At 29.5% G+C, this 18,353-nt stretch overlaps 1 protein-coding gene across 2 annotated transcripts; it reads left to right on the top strand.

Annotated features, from left to right (window-relative positions):
- Window positions 1-11,666: 11,666 nt before the first annotated feature.
- LOC118037987 (uncharacterized) lies at window positions 11,667-18,049 on the top strand. Of its 2 annotated transcripts, none has more exons than XM_035044191.2 (8): window positions 11,667-11,800; window positions 12,440-12,761; window positions 13,801-13,998; window positions 14,159-14,431; window positions 15,345-15,447; window positions 15,630-15,748; window positions 16,240-16,416; window positions 16,750-18,049. In XM_035044191.2, exons 2-8 carry the CDS (start codon window positions 12,450-12,452, stop codon window positions 17,578-17,580), a joined length of 2,013 nt encoding a protein of 670 aa, XP_034900082.1. In that variant the 5' UTR covers window positions 11,667-11,800; window positions 12,440-12,449; the 3' UTR covers window positions 17,581-18,049. The 2 variants fall into 2 exon arrangements, with proteins under 2 accessions (XP_034900082.1, XP_034900081.1); XM_035044190.2 differs by having other exon boundaries at window positions 11,695-11,960.
- The last annotated feature ends 304 nt before the right edge of the window (window positions 18,050-18,353 follow it).

The raw sequence follows: 18,353 nt of genomic DNA, 5'->3' as shown, positions 1-18,353 counted from the left end.
GGATTATAATTTATTTTTTTTTAAAAAAAAATTATATTTTTATTTAATTACATGGTAATAAAAATAGACGATCGTTAAATCGAATACCAACCTAGTACTAAAATGTTGAAAAAAATAATTAAAAAGAAACAAAAAGTTAAACTTGTCAAATCTATAAACCAGGTTAACCAGCAGAACCTATTAACATATCCATGGATTTTATAAAGTTTAATAGCATAGATTTTACTATTAATTTTTTTTTTACTGTATAAGAAAAAAATAGACAAAACAAATTCAAGTTTAATTATATATATAAAAAAATTTCACTAAACTTATAAATTGGATGCAACATGAGTTGTTATAATAAACCTGTAAATCTTACCTAACCCTGTAAAAATGCAAAATAAAATAAGGATAACGTTATTATTTTTGTGATAATCATTATTATTATTATGACTATAAATAATTTCTAAAACATGTTTTTCAAACTCATTACAAATTAATTTTTTAAAAAAAAAAAACTAGTTTAAGTTTTTATTTCTTAACTCCAGTTTTAAATTGAAATATTATTGTTTTTAATTGAACAAACTTTAAATGTTTCAACATATAATCTAATAATAGTTTAACTAGCTATTTATAAGACTGGCCATGGTCCAAAATCATTCTCGTTTGATGTCCCTGACCCTTGATTAAATTGTTTCCATGAATAATCCTTAATTTCCATACTTGCTATTTTAGTCCCTATATGCGCGATTGCGATACAAACAGCTCCACGTAAAAGAAAAGAAAGCAGAGAGGGAGAGGGGAAAAACGTGAAAGGAAATGCCTAATTTTGTCACAACACTTGTAATCTGCAGTTGCACGCGTACGCGGGGGCGCGTCGATATCATAAGGTTAATTAGCAGGGCAAGTTTGGGAACTGTCATCGATTTTAGGGTGGTCCAAGGTCTACTCGCAATAAATTCAATGAACACTTGGGTCTTTCACACTTGCCCTCGGCTCCACCATAGGTTAATTATCCCGTGAAAGTGCTATATGGAAATGCCGTCTACCTGTATTTTTTTAAATTATTTTTTTTATTTAAGTGAACTGTTTTGATTTCAAAAATAATTATTTTTTAAAAAAATATTATTTTAATATATTTTTAAACAAAAAATATATTTTTAAAAACAATCACCCTCACCTTTCAAAATATTCCCATTAACATAAATGAGGTGACACTTTTTATGAATGACATTGACACATTCACGACTTGTTGTTTTCAATTTATTTTTTTTACATTAGAGACACGTTCAAAGAGTGTTTGGAAGTACTTGTTGTTGTTTTTCAAAGTATTTTTTACTTAAAAAAACATGTTAATAATATTTTTTTTATTTTTTAAAAAATTATTTTTGAGATCAGCACATCAAAAACATATTAATTTAAAGCAAAATAAAAAATAAAAAATTTTCAAATTTTTTTAAAAATATTTTTAAAAAACAATTCCAAAATAGTCCATTCATGATGCGGTGGTCAATTTTAGTTCTTTCCTTGAGGCATGAACCGACCCCCAAATTAAATTTTGACTAATGCATATTCCCCTAGGAAAAAATGTGCTCGATTTGTGGGGCCACCGTATCGATCGTAATCAAGTCGTGATGAGATAGCATCCCTTGTTCACGGCAACCAGAGTTTTCCAAGAGGCAAGAAAGGCATTTAGATTAACCCTAACTTGTTCTTCTAAGCATAGCACAATAATTATGTAAATTATATCTCAAGTTTAAGCTTCATTGATCCCTCGCTTGTAGCGGTGTTAATCTGCTATTTTCTCTCGTAAACCAAGAAAAAAGTATATTATATACACTATATCGTGAGAATAAAGAAAACATAACTATCAATCCCCGATAACTACTCGTCTTAGACAAAATTTAAAAAATAAATTAAATAAATTTCTTATATTTGCAGATTGTTTTTATATGTTAATATTAAAAATTTATTATTTTACTACGTTAAAATAAAAAACTTTAAACAATTAACTACTTCAGTATTTCAAAACATAACTTTCATGATTTGATTTTTGACATTCACTGATAGCAGCACTACGAGGAAAGTAGTCGAGAAAGGAATCTAATGTCCTAGAAAACAAACAATGCCTGGGCTAAGCTTAGGTTGTCATTTAGTCACACATTTATTATTCATTTTTCATCCGCCCACTGAAATGACACCTGTGCACTGACGAGGTGAACAGGTTTTTAATTGAGGTGGTTGAGCAATGGGCTGCCTGCTCGATTTAAACAGTTGTAATTGTCATTGGAAAGTATTTTTAAAAATATTTATTTTTTTATTTTAAATTAACATAATTTTTATATTTTTAGATATTTTTGATATCAAAAATAATTTTTAAAATTTAAAAAATATTATTTTAATATATTTTAAAAAATAATTAAAACTACTATTTCAAATACAAGTTTACTTGTTTGGCAAGTTTACTTGTTTCGCAGTATGGTTGTGATTATTTTTCAAATAATATTTTATGTTAAAATATATGCTAATGATATATTTTTTTTTTTAAAAAAAAAAATTATTTTTCACATTAGCATATTAAAAACGTTAACAAATATATTTATTTGAAGTTAATAAAAAAATAAAAAAAAAATAAATTTTTTTTAAAAAAACGTTTTTGAAGCATTGAAATATACACTCTCGCGCCTGAGCCACACATTTTGCGCTGATTACGGGTGGGAGCTTGGTTGGTTCGCTGGAAAATTGAAACTTGGATTTATTAACAATCTTTTCACACATGCTTTTCGTTAATTTTACATGTACACAGTGGTGAAGTTCAAGCCATTTTTTAGCGGTGGCAAACTAAATTTTATTTTTAAAAAAAAAAAAGCAATATGAAAATTAAAATTTAAAAAAATAAAAAGATAGGAAAAAATTGTGTTTCAAGACATGGTATACTATGGATTTGAACAATATTTTTCATTTTGATCTTTTACTTTTTTTTAAGTACGATCATTGATAATTGATCTTGATGTATTTCATATTGTTAGGTAAAATATGATAATTAAATTAGGGATCATAATTAAAAGTGAGGTAAAATAACAATTTTTTTTTCTTAAGAAAAATGTGGTGTCAATGCTTTTTTTGGGAAATTTTGCCTTGGAGTTTTCTCAGTTTCTTTTTTTATCCATTTAGTTTTGTAATTATATGATTTACTTTAAAATTTTGTTCTGTCCAGATTTTAATTTTTGAATTTATGAGGAAAGATAGAGTTGTTAAAATAACAACGAAGAGAGAAAAATGTTGGCTAATCAGGTTTCGTTGATAGAAATAGTAAAATATAGTATCAAAGTGTTTTCTTAATGAGATAGGTATCTTTGAGGTGTTTTTGAACTCTTATGTTGCTAAATAAAAATATATTGGATTGAGAGAGATTTTTTAATTTGTTTTTTTATTTTTTTAATCGATTTGGATTTTATTTTTTTGAGTTTGGGAGTTGGTTTATTGAAATTATAAGAGTGTTTTGAGGGTTTTTTCATGTGAAAAAGATTAAGATTTGTTTTTGGAGGCCAAAAAACCCATACTATTTTTTTATGGTGATTGAAAACCAGACATGTAAATAACGGATCATATGCTTCTTTTTCATAAACAAATGGGAGAACAATGCACCATCAACTCAATTTGTAAAATAAAAAAAGGGTGCACGAGGTGCATGCCTTGGCGCCCAGACCCATAGTATGACTTGTCTGTTTTTTTTTTTAAGTGTTTTTTGAAAACTTTAATTTAATTATTTGAAAAGTAATTACTTTAAAATATATTATTTTATCAAATTCTTAGATTAGCTAGGATTATATTTTAGATATTTTTTTATTAAATACCATTTAATTTTTACTTTTTTTCCCAAAAGATGTAGGAATCTTTTTATGATATTAGAAGCATTTTTTCTGTACTGCTCATCATAATATATATTTTTTAAGAATAATTTTATTTGTTTGCTTTACCTAGATTGTCTTTTTTGTTATATAATTAAATAAAAAGTTTTTTTTTAAATAAAGTTATTTAACTTAGTAGGATTCATGACACAATGCTCAATTTTAATGGGTTAATTTTAGTCAATTTAATATATTATTGTCTCAATATTAAAAAAAAAAAAAAAAAAAAACAACTTGAAAGAAATTAAAGGACTCCCTACAATATATATGATCGGCTATATTCTCAACTTCATGATTTAGGTTTTAGTTGGCATTAAGATTTTTTTTTTTATCATTTATTAGCATATGTTATCTTTAATTTATCTTATTAAATAAATACATTAGATTTTGAAAACATGATTAAAAACATTTTTAATACTAGAAAATACCTAAACAATTGTCTAAATATTTTTTTTTATATGTTTTAGAAAATTAATCTCTAATCTGGTAACTACTGAATTAGGACATCATGTTTTTAGGTACTTTTGAGTAAGTAACAAAAAGATTTTATGATGCAAACATAAATTATCATCCAGATTTCGCCTCTAGTATCAAATACAAATATCAAGAAATGTAAAAATAGGGTGGCCCTGAACTATTGACCTAGAGTCATGAATCAATATGGCTAATGAAAATATTACATAGACGAGTTTTATAAATTTTAAGGTCATTGTAAACTTATATGGTCATTAACTGCATGACCCATTGAAATTACTCAAGACATACGTAAGCTAATCTGGACATCTATATTAATTAATAATAAAAAAAAATATCACATGGTAAAGTTGGTCCAACCATTTAGTTATCTTAAAAAAAAATTTTATTAAAGATAAATTGGTTTTTTAACATAATTAATTAATTTGTTCTATCTTAATTGATGTTAAACTAAATATTTTAAACAATTAAACTCAATTAAAAAATAAGTGCAGTAATAATAAAAAGGAAAAAAATATAAAGGCTAAAATAAAAAGAATTATAAAGAGAAAGAGGAGAGAGAAACTTGTTCATTGATAGAATCCAAATGAAATGTATATACCAACACAATTATCAAATTGAAGCTCTCACTGTCACTAATCCAGAGACACCAAAACTTAATGATTTTATTTTCAAAATCAGGAGTTGTTTAGACTTTTGATGTATTTTTGGCCACACAATAAAAGCAGATAAAGACTTTCTAGCTTCCAGTTTGTCTTTCAACAATCTAAGCAGATTTCTATTATTTTTGTTTTTTTAAAAATATTATTTTTTAATTGTTTTTTATTTTAAATTATTTTTTAATTATTTCAGATATTTTAATACAATAATTTCAAAAATAAATTTTAAAAAAATAAAAAAAATTATTTTAATATATTTTAAAATAAAAAATCAAAGACTACATGCATGTAGAATTTGAAAGATGTATCATTCGGTAACATTTTTGAAATATAATTGGGCATATACCAAAGCTTTGGTTGCTATTTGACAAAGCCCAAAAACACACGTGGGCTCAACTCCAAGCCCAGAACCCAGTTTTGTTTCTTTATTTTCATTTTTTCCTTATTTGTTATAATAATCTCCTCTGTTGGATATATTATATATATATATATATGATATTTTTTTTGTTTGTTTTTTCTTGAGTTTTATTTTACATGGATTTTTATTTAAAAGCAATAATGTTTTTTTCTTGCAATCCTTTGCATTTGTATTTTTGTGCTATTAAATTATTAAATGAATATGGTAGAAATTAGTTAGTTAAAATAAAATGAATTTTTTATATATAGTTATATCAATTAAAAAAAGATATTAGGACAAGCAAAAAAAATATTGTTCTATATATATAATGACTGAAATTAAAAATATAAATATTAAAAACCATACCCTAAATGTTACACTGGGAATACAATAATTAAGGGTAAATTAAACACTTTCTATATCTTATTATGTTTTGTCCTTTAATACCAAAAAAAAATAGCAAAATTTATGTATTGTCAATTACATTAAATAGAAATCCGTCTTGTCCCTGACATCCAATTTCATATATACGAGTTTGAAAAAAAAAATAAAAAATGGTATTCCATGTCTTTCTAGCTAGTAATATTCGAAGCTGTATAAAAGGGTTGCTTAGCTACCACCCATTTTAAGCCCCTATTTTTTTTTTTTTTTAGGTGGGTGTCCGGGCCAGCTTGCGCGCACCACGACTAATCTCACGGCTCACTAAACATCCTGCAAACCCAGTGAGTATGTAAGGTACCGCGGGGGTGACAGGCGTGCACGGTGAGATTTGAATCCAGGATGCAGAGAAAAAGAACAAGTCCCTTCAACCGCTGGGCCAAGATCTCAAGTGCTTAAGCCCCTAATTTTTTAGAAACTAGGATCATGGCCACCGTTGTCATTAACTTCAAATAATAACTCCAATCATAGCTTAATTAATAAGATTCTTATATTTAAATTTTTAAAATTATTAATTTAAGTCTTATAAATTTTAAAATTATTAAAAAAATTAAATAATTGTTAATTTCAAGACTCGTAAAATTCCATTAAACTTAGATTGTATTAAATACAAGATTAAATTAATTCTTATTTTTCATTAAATATGAATTAACAATTAACTTTCAATCTCATTTGTTATATTAATTCCCAAAGCATTATATGCTTCCATTTAAGTTGGAAATATTTCAATTATTATTGTTCTTGTAATATATATACACACACACATATAAACATTATAATAATTTGATATCAAATAGATATAACGATATATATTTTTTGAGTTTTTTTAATTTTTAAATATAACTTGTAATTAGATGATATTTGATTTCACTATAGTATTATGAATACAAATAATGAAATAGTATGAGACGAAAAGGTAGAGATAAGACTTTATCTTTTGTCTAGTGTTGTAGATAAGAGTAAAGATATAAATTTTGTTGCTATTTATGTTTGGTGTGGGAGAAAAAAATACATAAAAAATTTGATTTACCCTCATTTATTATATTTCGAATGCAATATTTAGGATTTTTTTTAATTTCACAACAGTATATATATTCATATATATGTTTTTACTTAGCATGGTGTTTTTTATGTATCCTGGTACCTTTTTCATTGATATAAATGATCAAAAACTATGTAAGGATCTTAAATTTTATTTTTAATTAGTTATTTTTCTACAATATTGATTTAATAATTTAATAGTACAAAAATACAACGCAAAGGATCACACGAAATATCATGTATTCACTTTTAAATAAAATCACCTGCAAGAAAAAAAAAACTCAGTTAAAATACTTAAAATGTATCATATGCTTGGTTGTATTTATGATATAAAAGAAGCCGCCAACGACATGCCGGTTATAGGACCTGCAGCAGAGAAACTCGAAAGGGACGAAACTGGTTTTGTATAGAAAAGGGTACTATAATTCCTACTCCTAACTTTTTACTCTTTTGGTCTCTATACATTGCATGAAATTCCTGGGCTCCATGGACGGCGCAAAAAGTAGAGTTTTTTTTTAGTTGTTGAATGTTTAATAACATGATAATAATTATTTTTTATAAAATATTTATAAATATATTAAAATAATATCTTTTTTATATTTTAAAATTTATTTTTAACCTCTTAAGAAATTATTGTTATTTACATAATTAGCTATTTTATTTTATTAACACTAAGATCATTATTAAAAAAAGAAAAACAAAACAAAATATTTAAAACAGTCGATCAAACTAGATGGCCTTTTAGCAGCTTGAGTGAAGAATTGGGATGACTGAACAATGGTCAAACTTTATTTCGCCACTATAAAGTGTGGATTGTTGAAATTAGTGAAACAGACGCGTATCGGCGTTTGGCAGCGCCGGCTATAAAGGAGCGGCCGACCCCATTTACTCTTTGCAATTTGCAGCAGCCATCAATGACGCAGAGGTCTCACGTGAAATGGCCGAGAGAGAGAGAGAGAGAGGGGGGGAGAGAGAGAGAGAGAGAGAGAGCAATCTAAAAACATGGGCTTTGATAATTAGTTAGATGAAATGGGATGCTGTAAATGGGCCTTACATTTAATCGGGATTCGGGTGTGTTGGTTCAAGTATTGGGTGGGTTTGGGATTTAGTTACGAGAGGATATGAGATTGACTTTTTTACCCCCGAGCTGGGAAACTTCACAGTTTTTTTTGTTTTTGAGTAACTTGCAAATTTGTTTCTACTAGATGATTGCCTGTCAGGTTGGAGTAAAATTTATTTTAACATAAAAATATATATATTTAGGTATATTAATATTTTTTAATATTTTTTTAAAAATTGTATAAGGATTGATACAATATAATCTAGTTAATTTAAAAATACAAAAACAATCTGAACGACTAATAAAATTATAATTTGACTCAAAAGAAATGTTCAATGTGATTTTTTATGTATAAATATTGAAATAATAATATATTTGATCAATTCGAGTTAACATGTTAGTTCGCATATCGGGGTGTGAGGCTATGATAATCCTACGTAAACTAAATCAAAATAAATTATAAAGTCTAATTTTCAATAAACTCAATGTTAAATGATGAAATTGATAAAAAAAATAACAAAATAATAACTCGAGTAAGTCTGTCAAAGCTGTCATCCAAGTCATGAGATCGAGATAACTCGATAAAAAAATAAAATAAAATATGAAACTCAATACTCAATTATCTTAGTGTTGAAATATGAAATTAAGAAAAAAAATAAATTAAAAAAAGATATTAAAAATAACCTAAGTCAACTTAGATTAACCTGCCAAACTTTTTATCCAAGTTATAAGATATGAATAATCTCATAAAAAGTAAACCGAAATAAATCATATAAAGATGATGAGAAAAAAAGTATTTTTAGAATAAAAAATATTGAATTTTAACAAGAGAGGTTAATTTATAATTTATTCATCTTTTTTCTTTGAATAAAAATTTTATTCGTATCATTTAAGAATTTTTTTTTATCTGTGTTATAATTTAAAAATTAATTTTTATTAATTAATTATGATTAAAGTGAATTAAAAAAATGAATTAAAGCATTTTTTTAATAGAAAAGGTGATATAAGTTGGAATTTTGTAAGTTAAATAAAAAAATTATTAAAAAAAATATTTTTTAAGTTCAAAATTATTTTTAACGAAAAATGTATACAGTTAAAAAGGAGCTTTTTAATTTTGAAAGAGGAAAACACCATATAATTAACAACTAGTCGTTCAAAATAGCAAGAGTAAATGGCTTGTCTGCCGTACATTCTTCAAGAAAGTTATATTAAACTTTTATAATATTGTTTTTAATTTTAAAAATATTTTTGAAAAAATTAATTTTTTAATTTTTATTTACTTCAAATTAATATTATTTTAGTATTTTTAGATTATGTTGATGTATTAATGTCAAAAATATATTTTTAAAAAATATTATTTTAATGTCTTTTCAAATAAAAAAAAACCATAATTACACTGTATCTCCTAAAATAATAAGTAAAAAAGACAAAACAAAAATTATTATTAACATAACATTAAAAAATGTGATTGAATTATGAAAATTAATTATTATTATTATTAACAATATACTAAATTATGAAAGAAGTACTCTAGCAATGAATAATACTTTGCCCACATGTTTTTGGTATGCCCTCGAAAAATAGTTGTCTTTATTTTTTTTTTTTTTTGTCATTTTCAATTAATATTTTTTTTAATATTAAATTTTTTTTCTATTGAGTTATCCCACTCTTATAACATACATCATGGGTTTGGTTGGTTAACTCAATTGACTAAGGTATTGTTTCCTTGTTTAACTTTTTTTTTTTCCTTCTAATTTCATCACTTAACACTAAGTTAATTAAAAAATTATGTTTTTATGATTTATTTTATTTGTTTTTTATTAGGTTAATTTGGTCTAATGACTTGAAAAATAGTGCTTAACAAGTTACCCAAGTTGACTTATGTTGTTTTTTTTTTATAATATTTTTTTGATTGATTTTTTTTCTAATTTTATCATTCAATATTGGGTTGGTTGAAAATTGAGCTTTATAATTTATTTCGATTTATTTTCTATAGGATATCTTGATCTCATGATTAGGGTTACGGGTTTTGATATTTTAACCCTGTTTAAATCATGCTTTTTCTTTTTTTAAAGAAGTTATCTCGGTTTTCATATCTTTTAATATTGGATTTGCTTTTTATTAGGTTATCCCCGTTTTATTACTCAGATTGCGAGTTTGATATGTTAATCTAATTCATAGCTGTATCACAAAACACTATTATTATTATTATTATTATTATTATTATTTTTATTTTTATTTTTAATTTAACCCTTTAATAACCCAAATTTTTTCAATTTTTTTTTAAGAGAATTTATTCTTTAATATTAGATTGTTTAAGGGAATATGCATTGTAATTTTTTTTTTTTTCAATTTTCTTTTTGTTGGTATATATACTAGTCTCATAGATTTATATCTCTCTCTCTCTCTCTCTCTCTCTCTCTCTCTCTCTCTCTCTCTCTCTCTCTCTCTCTCTCTCTCTCTCTCTCTCTCTCTCTCTCTCTCTCTCTCTCTCTCTCTTAATTTCAACCTTTAATGCTAAATATGTTGGATGTAAGGGTTCATTATTTTTTTTTCGTTTACTTTTCATGAATCTATCCTGATCTCATAATTTGGCTTGCAGGTTGGACAAATTAACCCAAGATGACTCAGAGTTGTTGTTTTAGGTTGTTTTTTCTTATTAAATTTGTTTTTTTAATTTCATCTTTTAATACCAGGTTAGTTGGAAATTGGGCTTTACATGTTTTTTTATGTGTTTTATATGAGATTATCTTAATTTTATGAGTTGGATTGTGAGTTTGGAGAGTTAATCCGAATTGACTTAGTTCATTTTTTTTTGTGTGTGTATATACATTCAATTTTTCTCTCCAACAAATCAATTTTTTTTTATTTAGTTTTTTTTTCAATCTCACATTTCAATATTAGATTTTTTGAGAATTAAGTTTCATAAAATTTTCTTTAATTTGATTTGTGTGGAGTTATCTCAATATCATGGATTTTTCTCTCTCGATCTTAACTTTCAACATTGTATCTATTGAAATTAGAGATTCATGATCTTTTTTATTTACTTTTTTATTAAGTTATTCAAATTTCATTACTTAGATTGTGAGTTTATCAGGTTAGTTTGAGATGACTCAAGTTGTTTATTTTATCATTTTGTAATTTTTTTTATATAATTTCATCATTTAATATTATATTGATTGAAAATCGGGTTACATAATTATTTTGATTCCCATTCTATGAGATTATCCAAATCAAATGAATTGGGTTATGGGTTTGACAAGTTAATAAAGGTTGACCTGTGTAGTTTTTTTTTAATTTAATATTTATTTTTTTTAATTTTATCTTTTAACATTGAGTTTATTAATAATTGACCTTCATAATTTATTTTAATTTACTCTGTATAAAATTATTTTAATCTTATAATTCATATCATAAATTTAACAAGTTAACAAAATCAATCAAACATATCAAAATTTTAATATTTTTAAAAATATTATCTAATATATTATTATATCAATATTTTAAAAAATTATCATTTAATATATTTATATATTTTTTTGATATTAAAAAAATTAACCAGACCCACATCCTATCATATCATATATGATATAGCGGCCATTAATCTAATATCTTGGTAATTGCTATTTATCCATTAATTTAAATTAATGAATGGATGGATGGAGTAAGGTCGGTTCGGTTTAAAAGCCTTTCTGGAGTTTACCTCAACAGAAGACTAATATCCAACAACCACGTGTCTGAACAAAATATTTGCCTTAAAAAACAGAAGAAGAAAACAGAGGAGAGCGAGAGCGAGGTTTTGCTTGTGGGTGTTAGGTCCCTCGCAGGCTGTCCAAAGGTAACAGAAAGAGAAAGGGAGGAAGACAGGGCAAATCAGTTTCCTTTCCTTGTTATTAACTTTATATTTGATTTTTATTTTGATTCCTTAGCCAGAAAGTCTTTTAATTAGCACTCCAACCTCTGCTTTCACGCACACAAAAAATAATAATTTCAATCAGGTTTGTTTCTTTCCATTCCTTCCTCTCCTATTATCATGTTCAGGTTCTCAATTCCTTCCTTCATCCTCTTTTCCCTCTTATTATAATCAAATTCAAATACCTTTTTTTTTTTTTTAGTGATTCCAGACAAAAGTAGACTTGTTAAAATTCTTTTTTTCTTCTTCCTTTTCACTTATTTTCTTGCAAACCCAATAGTGGGTCATCTATAAATTGCTTGGATTAGCTTTTGTGTGTGTGAAGTTTGAAACTTTCTTTCTTTTTAGAATGATTTTTTTTTGGTAAAGAACCCTAGTAAAATTGCACTAAAGAATTATGGGTGTTGCCTTTTTTTAACAGTATGCCTTTTTAGCAGATAATTTATTGAATTTCCCTTTTGAATACAGTTTTTGTGCTTGATTTTCATCCTTTTCAAGTAACAATGAATTTTAGATTTTAGAGGTTGCTAATCATAGTGCATTTTTGGTTCGTGCGTGAATTAGGTATAAATTCATGGCAACTGCAACTATGGCTACAGCAGCCGGTGCAGCTGCTCTTTTGTACTATACTTTGAACCGTAAATTAAGGTCTAGCACATCTCATGATGATGACGATGGTGATAATGAGAATGACAGCGGTGACGCACATAGTCGCGTTCATTTAGGTATTGAACGCGTATCACATAGGTTAATTCAAGCTCCTGCAACGTGGTTGGAAACGATCTCAACTTTGTCGGAGACTCTCAGGTTTACTTACTCTGAAACTCTAGGGAAGTGGCCTATTGGGGACTTGGCATTCGGGATCAACTTTCTATTGAAGAGGCAGGTGAGCCCTTCCTTTGTTTCATGTCTGATTGTTTATGTTTGTTCTTCTTGATCCCCTGGTGAGAGTGCTGTTTTTATAACATTTCATGAATATGTTGGTTTTTTAGAACAATGTTGTTGTCCTCAATTATTTATTATTATTATTTCATGAATGTGTTGGTTTATATGGCATGTCTGGAGGTATTTATTTATGTTAAACTGGACCTCTTCCTGTATCAAATGATGTCGTGAATTTTTGTATTGTATTTGCTAAAATTGACCCCCTCCTTCCCCCCAAAAAAAGAAGAAAGGATACTAGACTAATATGTTGGTGTCAACATTTGAATCCTAGACAACTTGCTTGATTATGTCTCAGTTTTCATTTACTGGTTTTGAAATTTTATGGCTGTTTTTGTGAAAACAGACATAAAATTTTGTGAGATGTTAATTAATTGTTTGAATCTTAGTATAATGCCTCAACCATGGTGGTCATGTTTGAAGAAACTCTAGGAATATGTCTTCTACAAGCTTTCGAGTCTTTTACTGGATTGATAGAATAATTCTGACAGTCACACCTTTTCCTTGGTGGTCATGTTCGAATAAACTCTTGTCACACACCTTATAGATAATCTGAATCTTGAGATGTAGTTAGTTGCTATATTGAGGGTTTTTAGATTGCCAAGGCAGAATAGTAATTATACACAGTAAGAAACTCCTTTACCCCAAGGCTGCAGTTCTATAATTGTTTGAAGAAACCTCAAATCCATTTTCTTGGTCATTGGAGAAAATAAATATGCCTGCATGCTTGCATTCCTGTGCTGCATTAGTGGTGCTATCTGGCCACTCAACATGACATTTTTTTCATTAAAATGCTGTTTCTGTGTGTTTTAGGGAATTCCAGTAACTCTATTTGCACTTTATCTTTTGCTCCTGACACTACCAAATAGTTTTTCATCTTTATAGGAAACAATGAGTTCATGATGCAGAGATCTTCTGAATCTTTTTCTTTTTGGTGCTTTCTTTTGTTGGGCAGATAATCTGACTTGTAATCTTATTTGCAGGGCACCTTGCATGTTGGCAGTGTATTTGGCGGTGAAGATAGTGTACAGCTTAAAGGATTAGAAGTAGCAGCTGAACTTAGATACCTCTTAAACTTGTTGACCTTGTGTTGGCATTTCTCAAAAAAACCTTTTCCTTTGTTTTTAGAGGAGACAGGGTTCACTGAAGAAAGTGTTCTTCTTCAAGAACCCAAAGCAGGAGTAAGTTTTATATAATGCTTCTATTGTTGAATACTTCACTTAAAGGTCCTGGTGTACCTTTTGCTTCCTTTCACATCATTGTTTTGACAAAAGGTACTGAGCATCATACCTGTAGTATCCATGCTTTTTCTGAATGCATCTTTACATCTATGTAATGCAGATATTGAAGCCAGCTTTTACAATTTTAGTTGATCACAAGACAAAATATTTTTTCTTACTGATACGTGGAACACATAGCATTAAAGATACTTTGACAGCTGCAACTGGAGCTGTTGTGCCTTTTCATCACTCTGTTGTGCATGAGGGAGGAGTCAGCAATTTAGTTTTAGGCTATGCACATTGTGGGATGGTTGCAGCTGCCTGGTGGATTTCGAAGCTTGCGACACCTTGTCTCAAACAGGCACTTGGGCAATTCCCTGATTATAAACTCAAGGTAAACGCAAGTTGGAAACTTTTTTCCCCTCACTGTGTGCTCAAGTCATTATGTGGTCATGTCATAAAAAACAGAATCATTTCTGTTTCTATCTCGAGAAAAAAAACCACAGATAGGAACAATATTGAATCTCAACTTGATTTAGTAAATTGTGCTTCTAAGTTTGAGCTCATAGCAGAGTTCATTGGCTATGTTTGAGGAGTTTATATTTTTTTGGACGTATTTTTTTTTTATTGCAATTAATGTTAGCTCTGAACACTCTAGTCAGGTTTATAGTCTTCTGGAACCTATTTGCTGCGTGAGTGTTTTCAAGACACTATACATTAGTTATTGCTTCCCTCGAACTTTCTCCATCCTTCCTTCCTTTTGTGAAGCCAAGAAATTTTGACCAGAAGATGAGAGTACATAACCTAGTTCATGATACCTTTCATTACCGAAGTGTTTGAATCTGTTCCTACTGAATGTTCTGAAACATTTGCTTATGAACATTCAATACTCTTTGTATTCTATAGTGTCTTGTGCAACTGGTATGTCAAAACAAGCACTAGCAAGATTCCATAAATTGCATGTTGCTTTGGTCACTGTGGTTGAACTTGCTTTTCGGAAAATTTCAATTTTTTTTTTTGTGCTAAAATTGAGTGCGGTTTGTACCTTTTGGATCGTTTTGATGTGCTGATATCAAAAATGATTTTTAAAAAATGAAAAAACATTATTGGCATGCTTTTCTGCACGAAAAGCTATTTGAAAAGCAACTGCTACTACACTCCCAAACAAGAATGCCCTCTTTGAATCTCCTTTCAAAACTGAATAAAACTGTATAGAACATACTTTTTTTCTTTACATTTGATAATATCTTGTTTAAGGTGAATAAGGTGAACAAGTTTTACTAAGATTACTTCTCTTGAATCCAAAGATTGTAGGGCACTCTCTTGGTGGAGGCACTGCTGCCCTTTTAACATATGTATTACGAGAACAGAAGGAATTATCGTCAACTACGTGTGTCACATTTGCTCCAGGTTTCTATCCAGAACTTATCAAATCTTCAGTGTTAACATGAAAACTTGATGCCTTTCATCTCTCTCTCTCTCTCTCTCTCTCTCTGTCTGTGGCACCTGGGTTTGCTTTCATATGTTCTATAGAGTGGTATGGTGGTGCGCACGTGCTTTGTATGTTCACTGACTTGAGGTTCCATATGCAGCTGCTTGTATGACATGGGAATTGGCTGAATCAGGCAATGAATTCATTACTTCTGTTATAAATGGAGCTGACTTAGTGCCTACATTCTCAGCTGCTTCAGTTGATGATTTACGTGCAGAGGTTACTTTCTTAAAACTGTTTAGGATTTCAATTTACTTTCTTTTTCTTGTTCCAAATCTATTGACACCCGAGGATTATTTGGCGGATATCTTTTATGCATGTATCCTATGTGGCAGAATTTATGACTTGTGCTTGCTGAAACTTTTCTGATGTTTTACCATTGGGAGTTGTCTGGATGAGGGCTGATATAACTGCAAAACATCTATGTTTATATGGTTCTCATTTATGCTGCAAAGTAGTTGTGTTGATGCATTTGGTGAATTTTGCATTGAAGCATTCAGAGTCTCCCAAAAGCTTTCCCCTTCTATTTTTGCTCTTTTATTTACTGTTTTTTAGAAATTCATTTTATTTGAGAAAGCAACTGGCAATTTTTCAAGTCCTCATAGGTGCCACCCTGACTTTTCTCATTAACTTCAATAACGATGTGCAACTTCAATTTCTCATTCTCTGTTGTGCTTCTATATTTTTTAGCAACAATTTTCCTGTTTCAGGTGACAGCATCTGCATGGCTGAATGATTTGAGGAATCAGATTGAGCATACAAGAATTCTGAGTACTGTTTATCGTTCGGCATCGGCGTTGGGTTCCCGTCTTCCATCCATTGCCAGCGCTAGAGCAAAGGTTGCTGGGGCTGGGGCAATTTTGCGCCCTGTCTCCAATGGTACACAGGTGATATCTTGTATGCAATGCAATTGCAAACTAGTTTCTCTTCATAATTCCCCAACATTCTTAGACTTCTCAATCAACTGAAGTGGACTTGCTGTGGTCCTTCCTTTTCCTCCTAAACTGGTACATTTTGACTATCAACAAGGAATTAATGTCTGAAACTGTGGTTGGATCCTATCCTATCACTTGCTCATATGGAAGGCATAACAATGAATTATTGAAAGAACCCTAGCTCTTGTATTCATAGCAAAGTTTATATATAGCTCGAGTGAGTACATAGAGATGATAAGAGTTCTTCTACTCAAAACCAACTAGTTTGGTATTTAATGCCTGCAGGTTGTAATGAAGAGAGCACAGAGCATGGCCCAGGCGGCATGGACCACACGCCCTTCCCTTCAGTTGTCTTCATGGTCATGCATTGGACCCCGCCACCGAGCCACAGCTGCAAGTTCAAATTCAGGAGAGGGAGGTTCCCCAGGATCTGGCTTAAAAGCTGAAACTTCGGAGCCTCTTCTGACATCTCCTGACAGTAACACAACCACAGCTTCCACTGGAACTATTGAACTACCTGCTTCTTCTGAAGGAGCAGAATGGACTTCAGAAATTGAATATTCTTGTACTGATGAAATGGCTTCACATGCTCGTATGGGTGCTGATCTTGATCATGGAGAGGACCTCATGAATGATTCACATGAAGACCGAATGAATGAAGTGGAGTTGTGGCAACAGCTTGAGCATGAGCTGTATGATAGATCAGATAGTGAGGATGCTGATGTGGCAAAGGAAATAAGGGAAGAAGAAGCAGCAGCCATTGCAGAGGTAGGTGAGGACCAGCCTGGAAGCACTGCTCCAGGAATGAAGGAAGTGCGCAGATTCTTCCCTCCAGGAAAGATTATGCATATTGTTACCCTGCATCTTGATAGTGCAGAGAGTGAAGGTGATACCCCCACCTCGAGTGGTTCTGACAACAGCCAGCCACCGGTGGAGACTAAAGTTGGGATCTTCCGAACTCCCAGAACTCTTTATGGGAAGCTGAGGCTTTCTCAAACCATGGTTAGCGATCACTTTATGCCTGTTTATAGGAGGCAGATTGAAAAGCTAATTAAAGAACTTGAAGAGGAAGAGGCTGCTGGTAATCACAAGGACAACGCAGAGGTTGTGTTATAGGGAAAGTGTTATTGGCATGGTACTGAATCAACACCATACAGAAACAGATTTACACAGTTTCTTTCATACTTGAAAAGAGAGAGGATTCAGCGTTTTCGGATTTCACTTCATTAACTAGACGCATGTGGCAGTAGATGTCCTTAACTGCAATGAAAATGCGTTTTGGTTGAAGCCACTTGGGTGGAGATCCATGCCAGGTTGCACACGAGAGAGAGCAATTAATTGTTTTCATTTATAGTTTTGCATGCGCTACCATGGTTTATAGATCCATTCCTGGCACATCCAAGGTCAGCCATTGACTGTACTAATCCTTAGTTTCTCTTGAAAGTGATTTTGTCGACCCTGACCATTTGTGTATTTAGTGTTTCAGCTCAAAGGTTCCATTTGGGCTACAGATGAACTGATGTTTTTTTATTAAATTTTGAATTTTTTTCTTCAAATTAAATATATTTTTAGTGTTTTTGGATTATTTTGATTGTGTTGATATTAAAAATATATTATTTTAATGTATTTTTTAACTGATAAAATTTTAAAAAATAATCTAGATTATACTCCCAATCAAACATTGATTTCTTTTCCAAGTCAAACTAGTTTTCTTCTCCAAATGGCTACCGTGAGCATTTTGAATTGTGATTTCATAATTTGTCGAGAAGATTTTCTCTTAACGGGGTTTTACAACTTGTAATTGCAAAAAAGTTTTTGATTTAAGGACTAAATTATGCATAACATAAATTAAAGGACCAAAATTTTTAAAAAGAACTAAAATATTAGAA

Source organism: Populus alba, chromosome 3 (genome assembly GCF_005239225.2).
Source record: "Populus alba chromosome 3, ASM523922v2, whole genome shotgun sequence".
Taxonomy (NCBI): domain Eukaryota; kingdom Viridiplantae; phylum Streptophyta; class Magnoliopsida; order Malpighiales; family Salicaceae; genus Populus; species Populus alba.
Note: the sequence above shows the minus strand (reverse complement) of the source record. Positions and strands in the feature narration are given on the sequence as shown.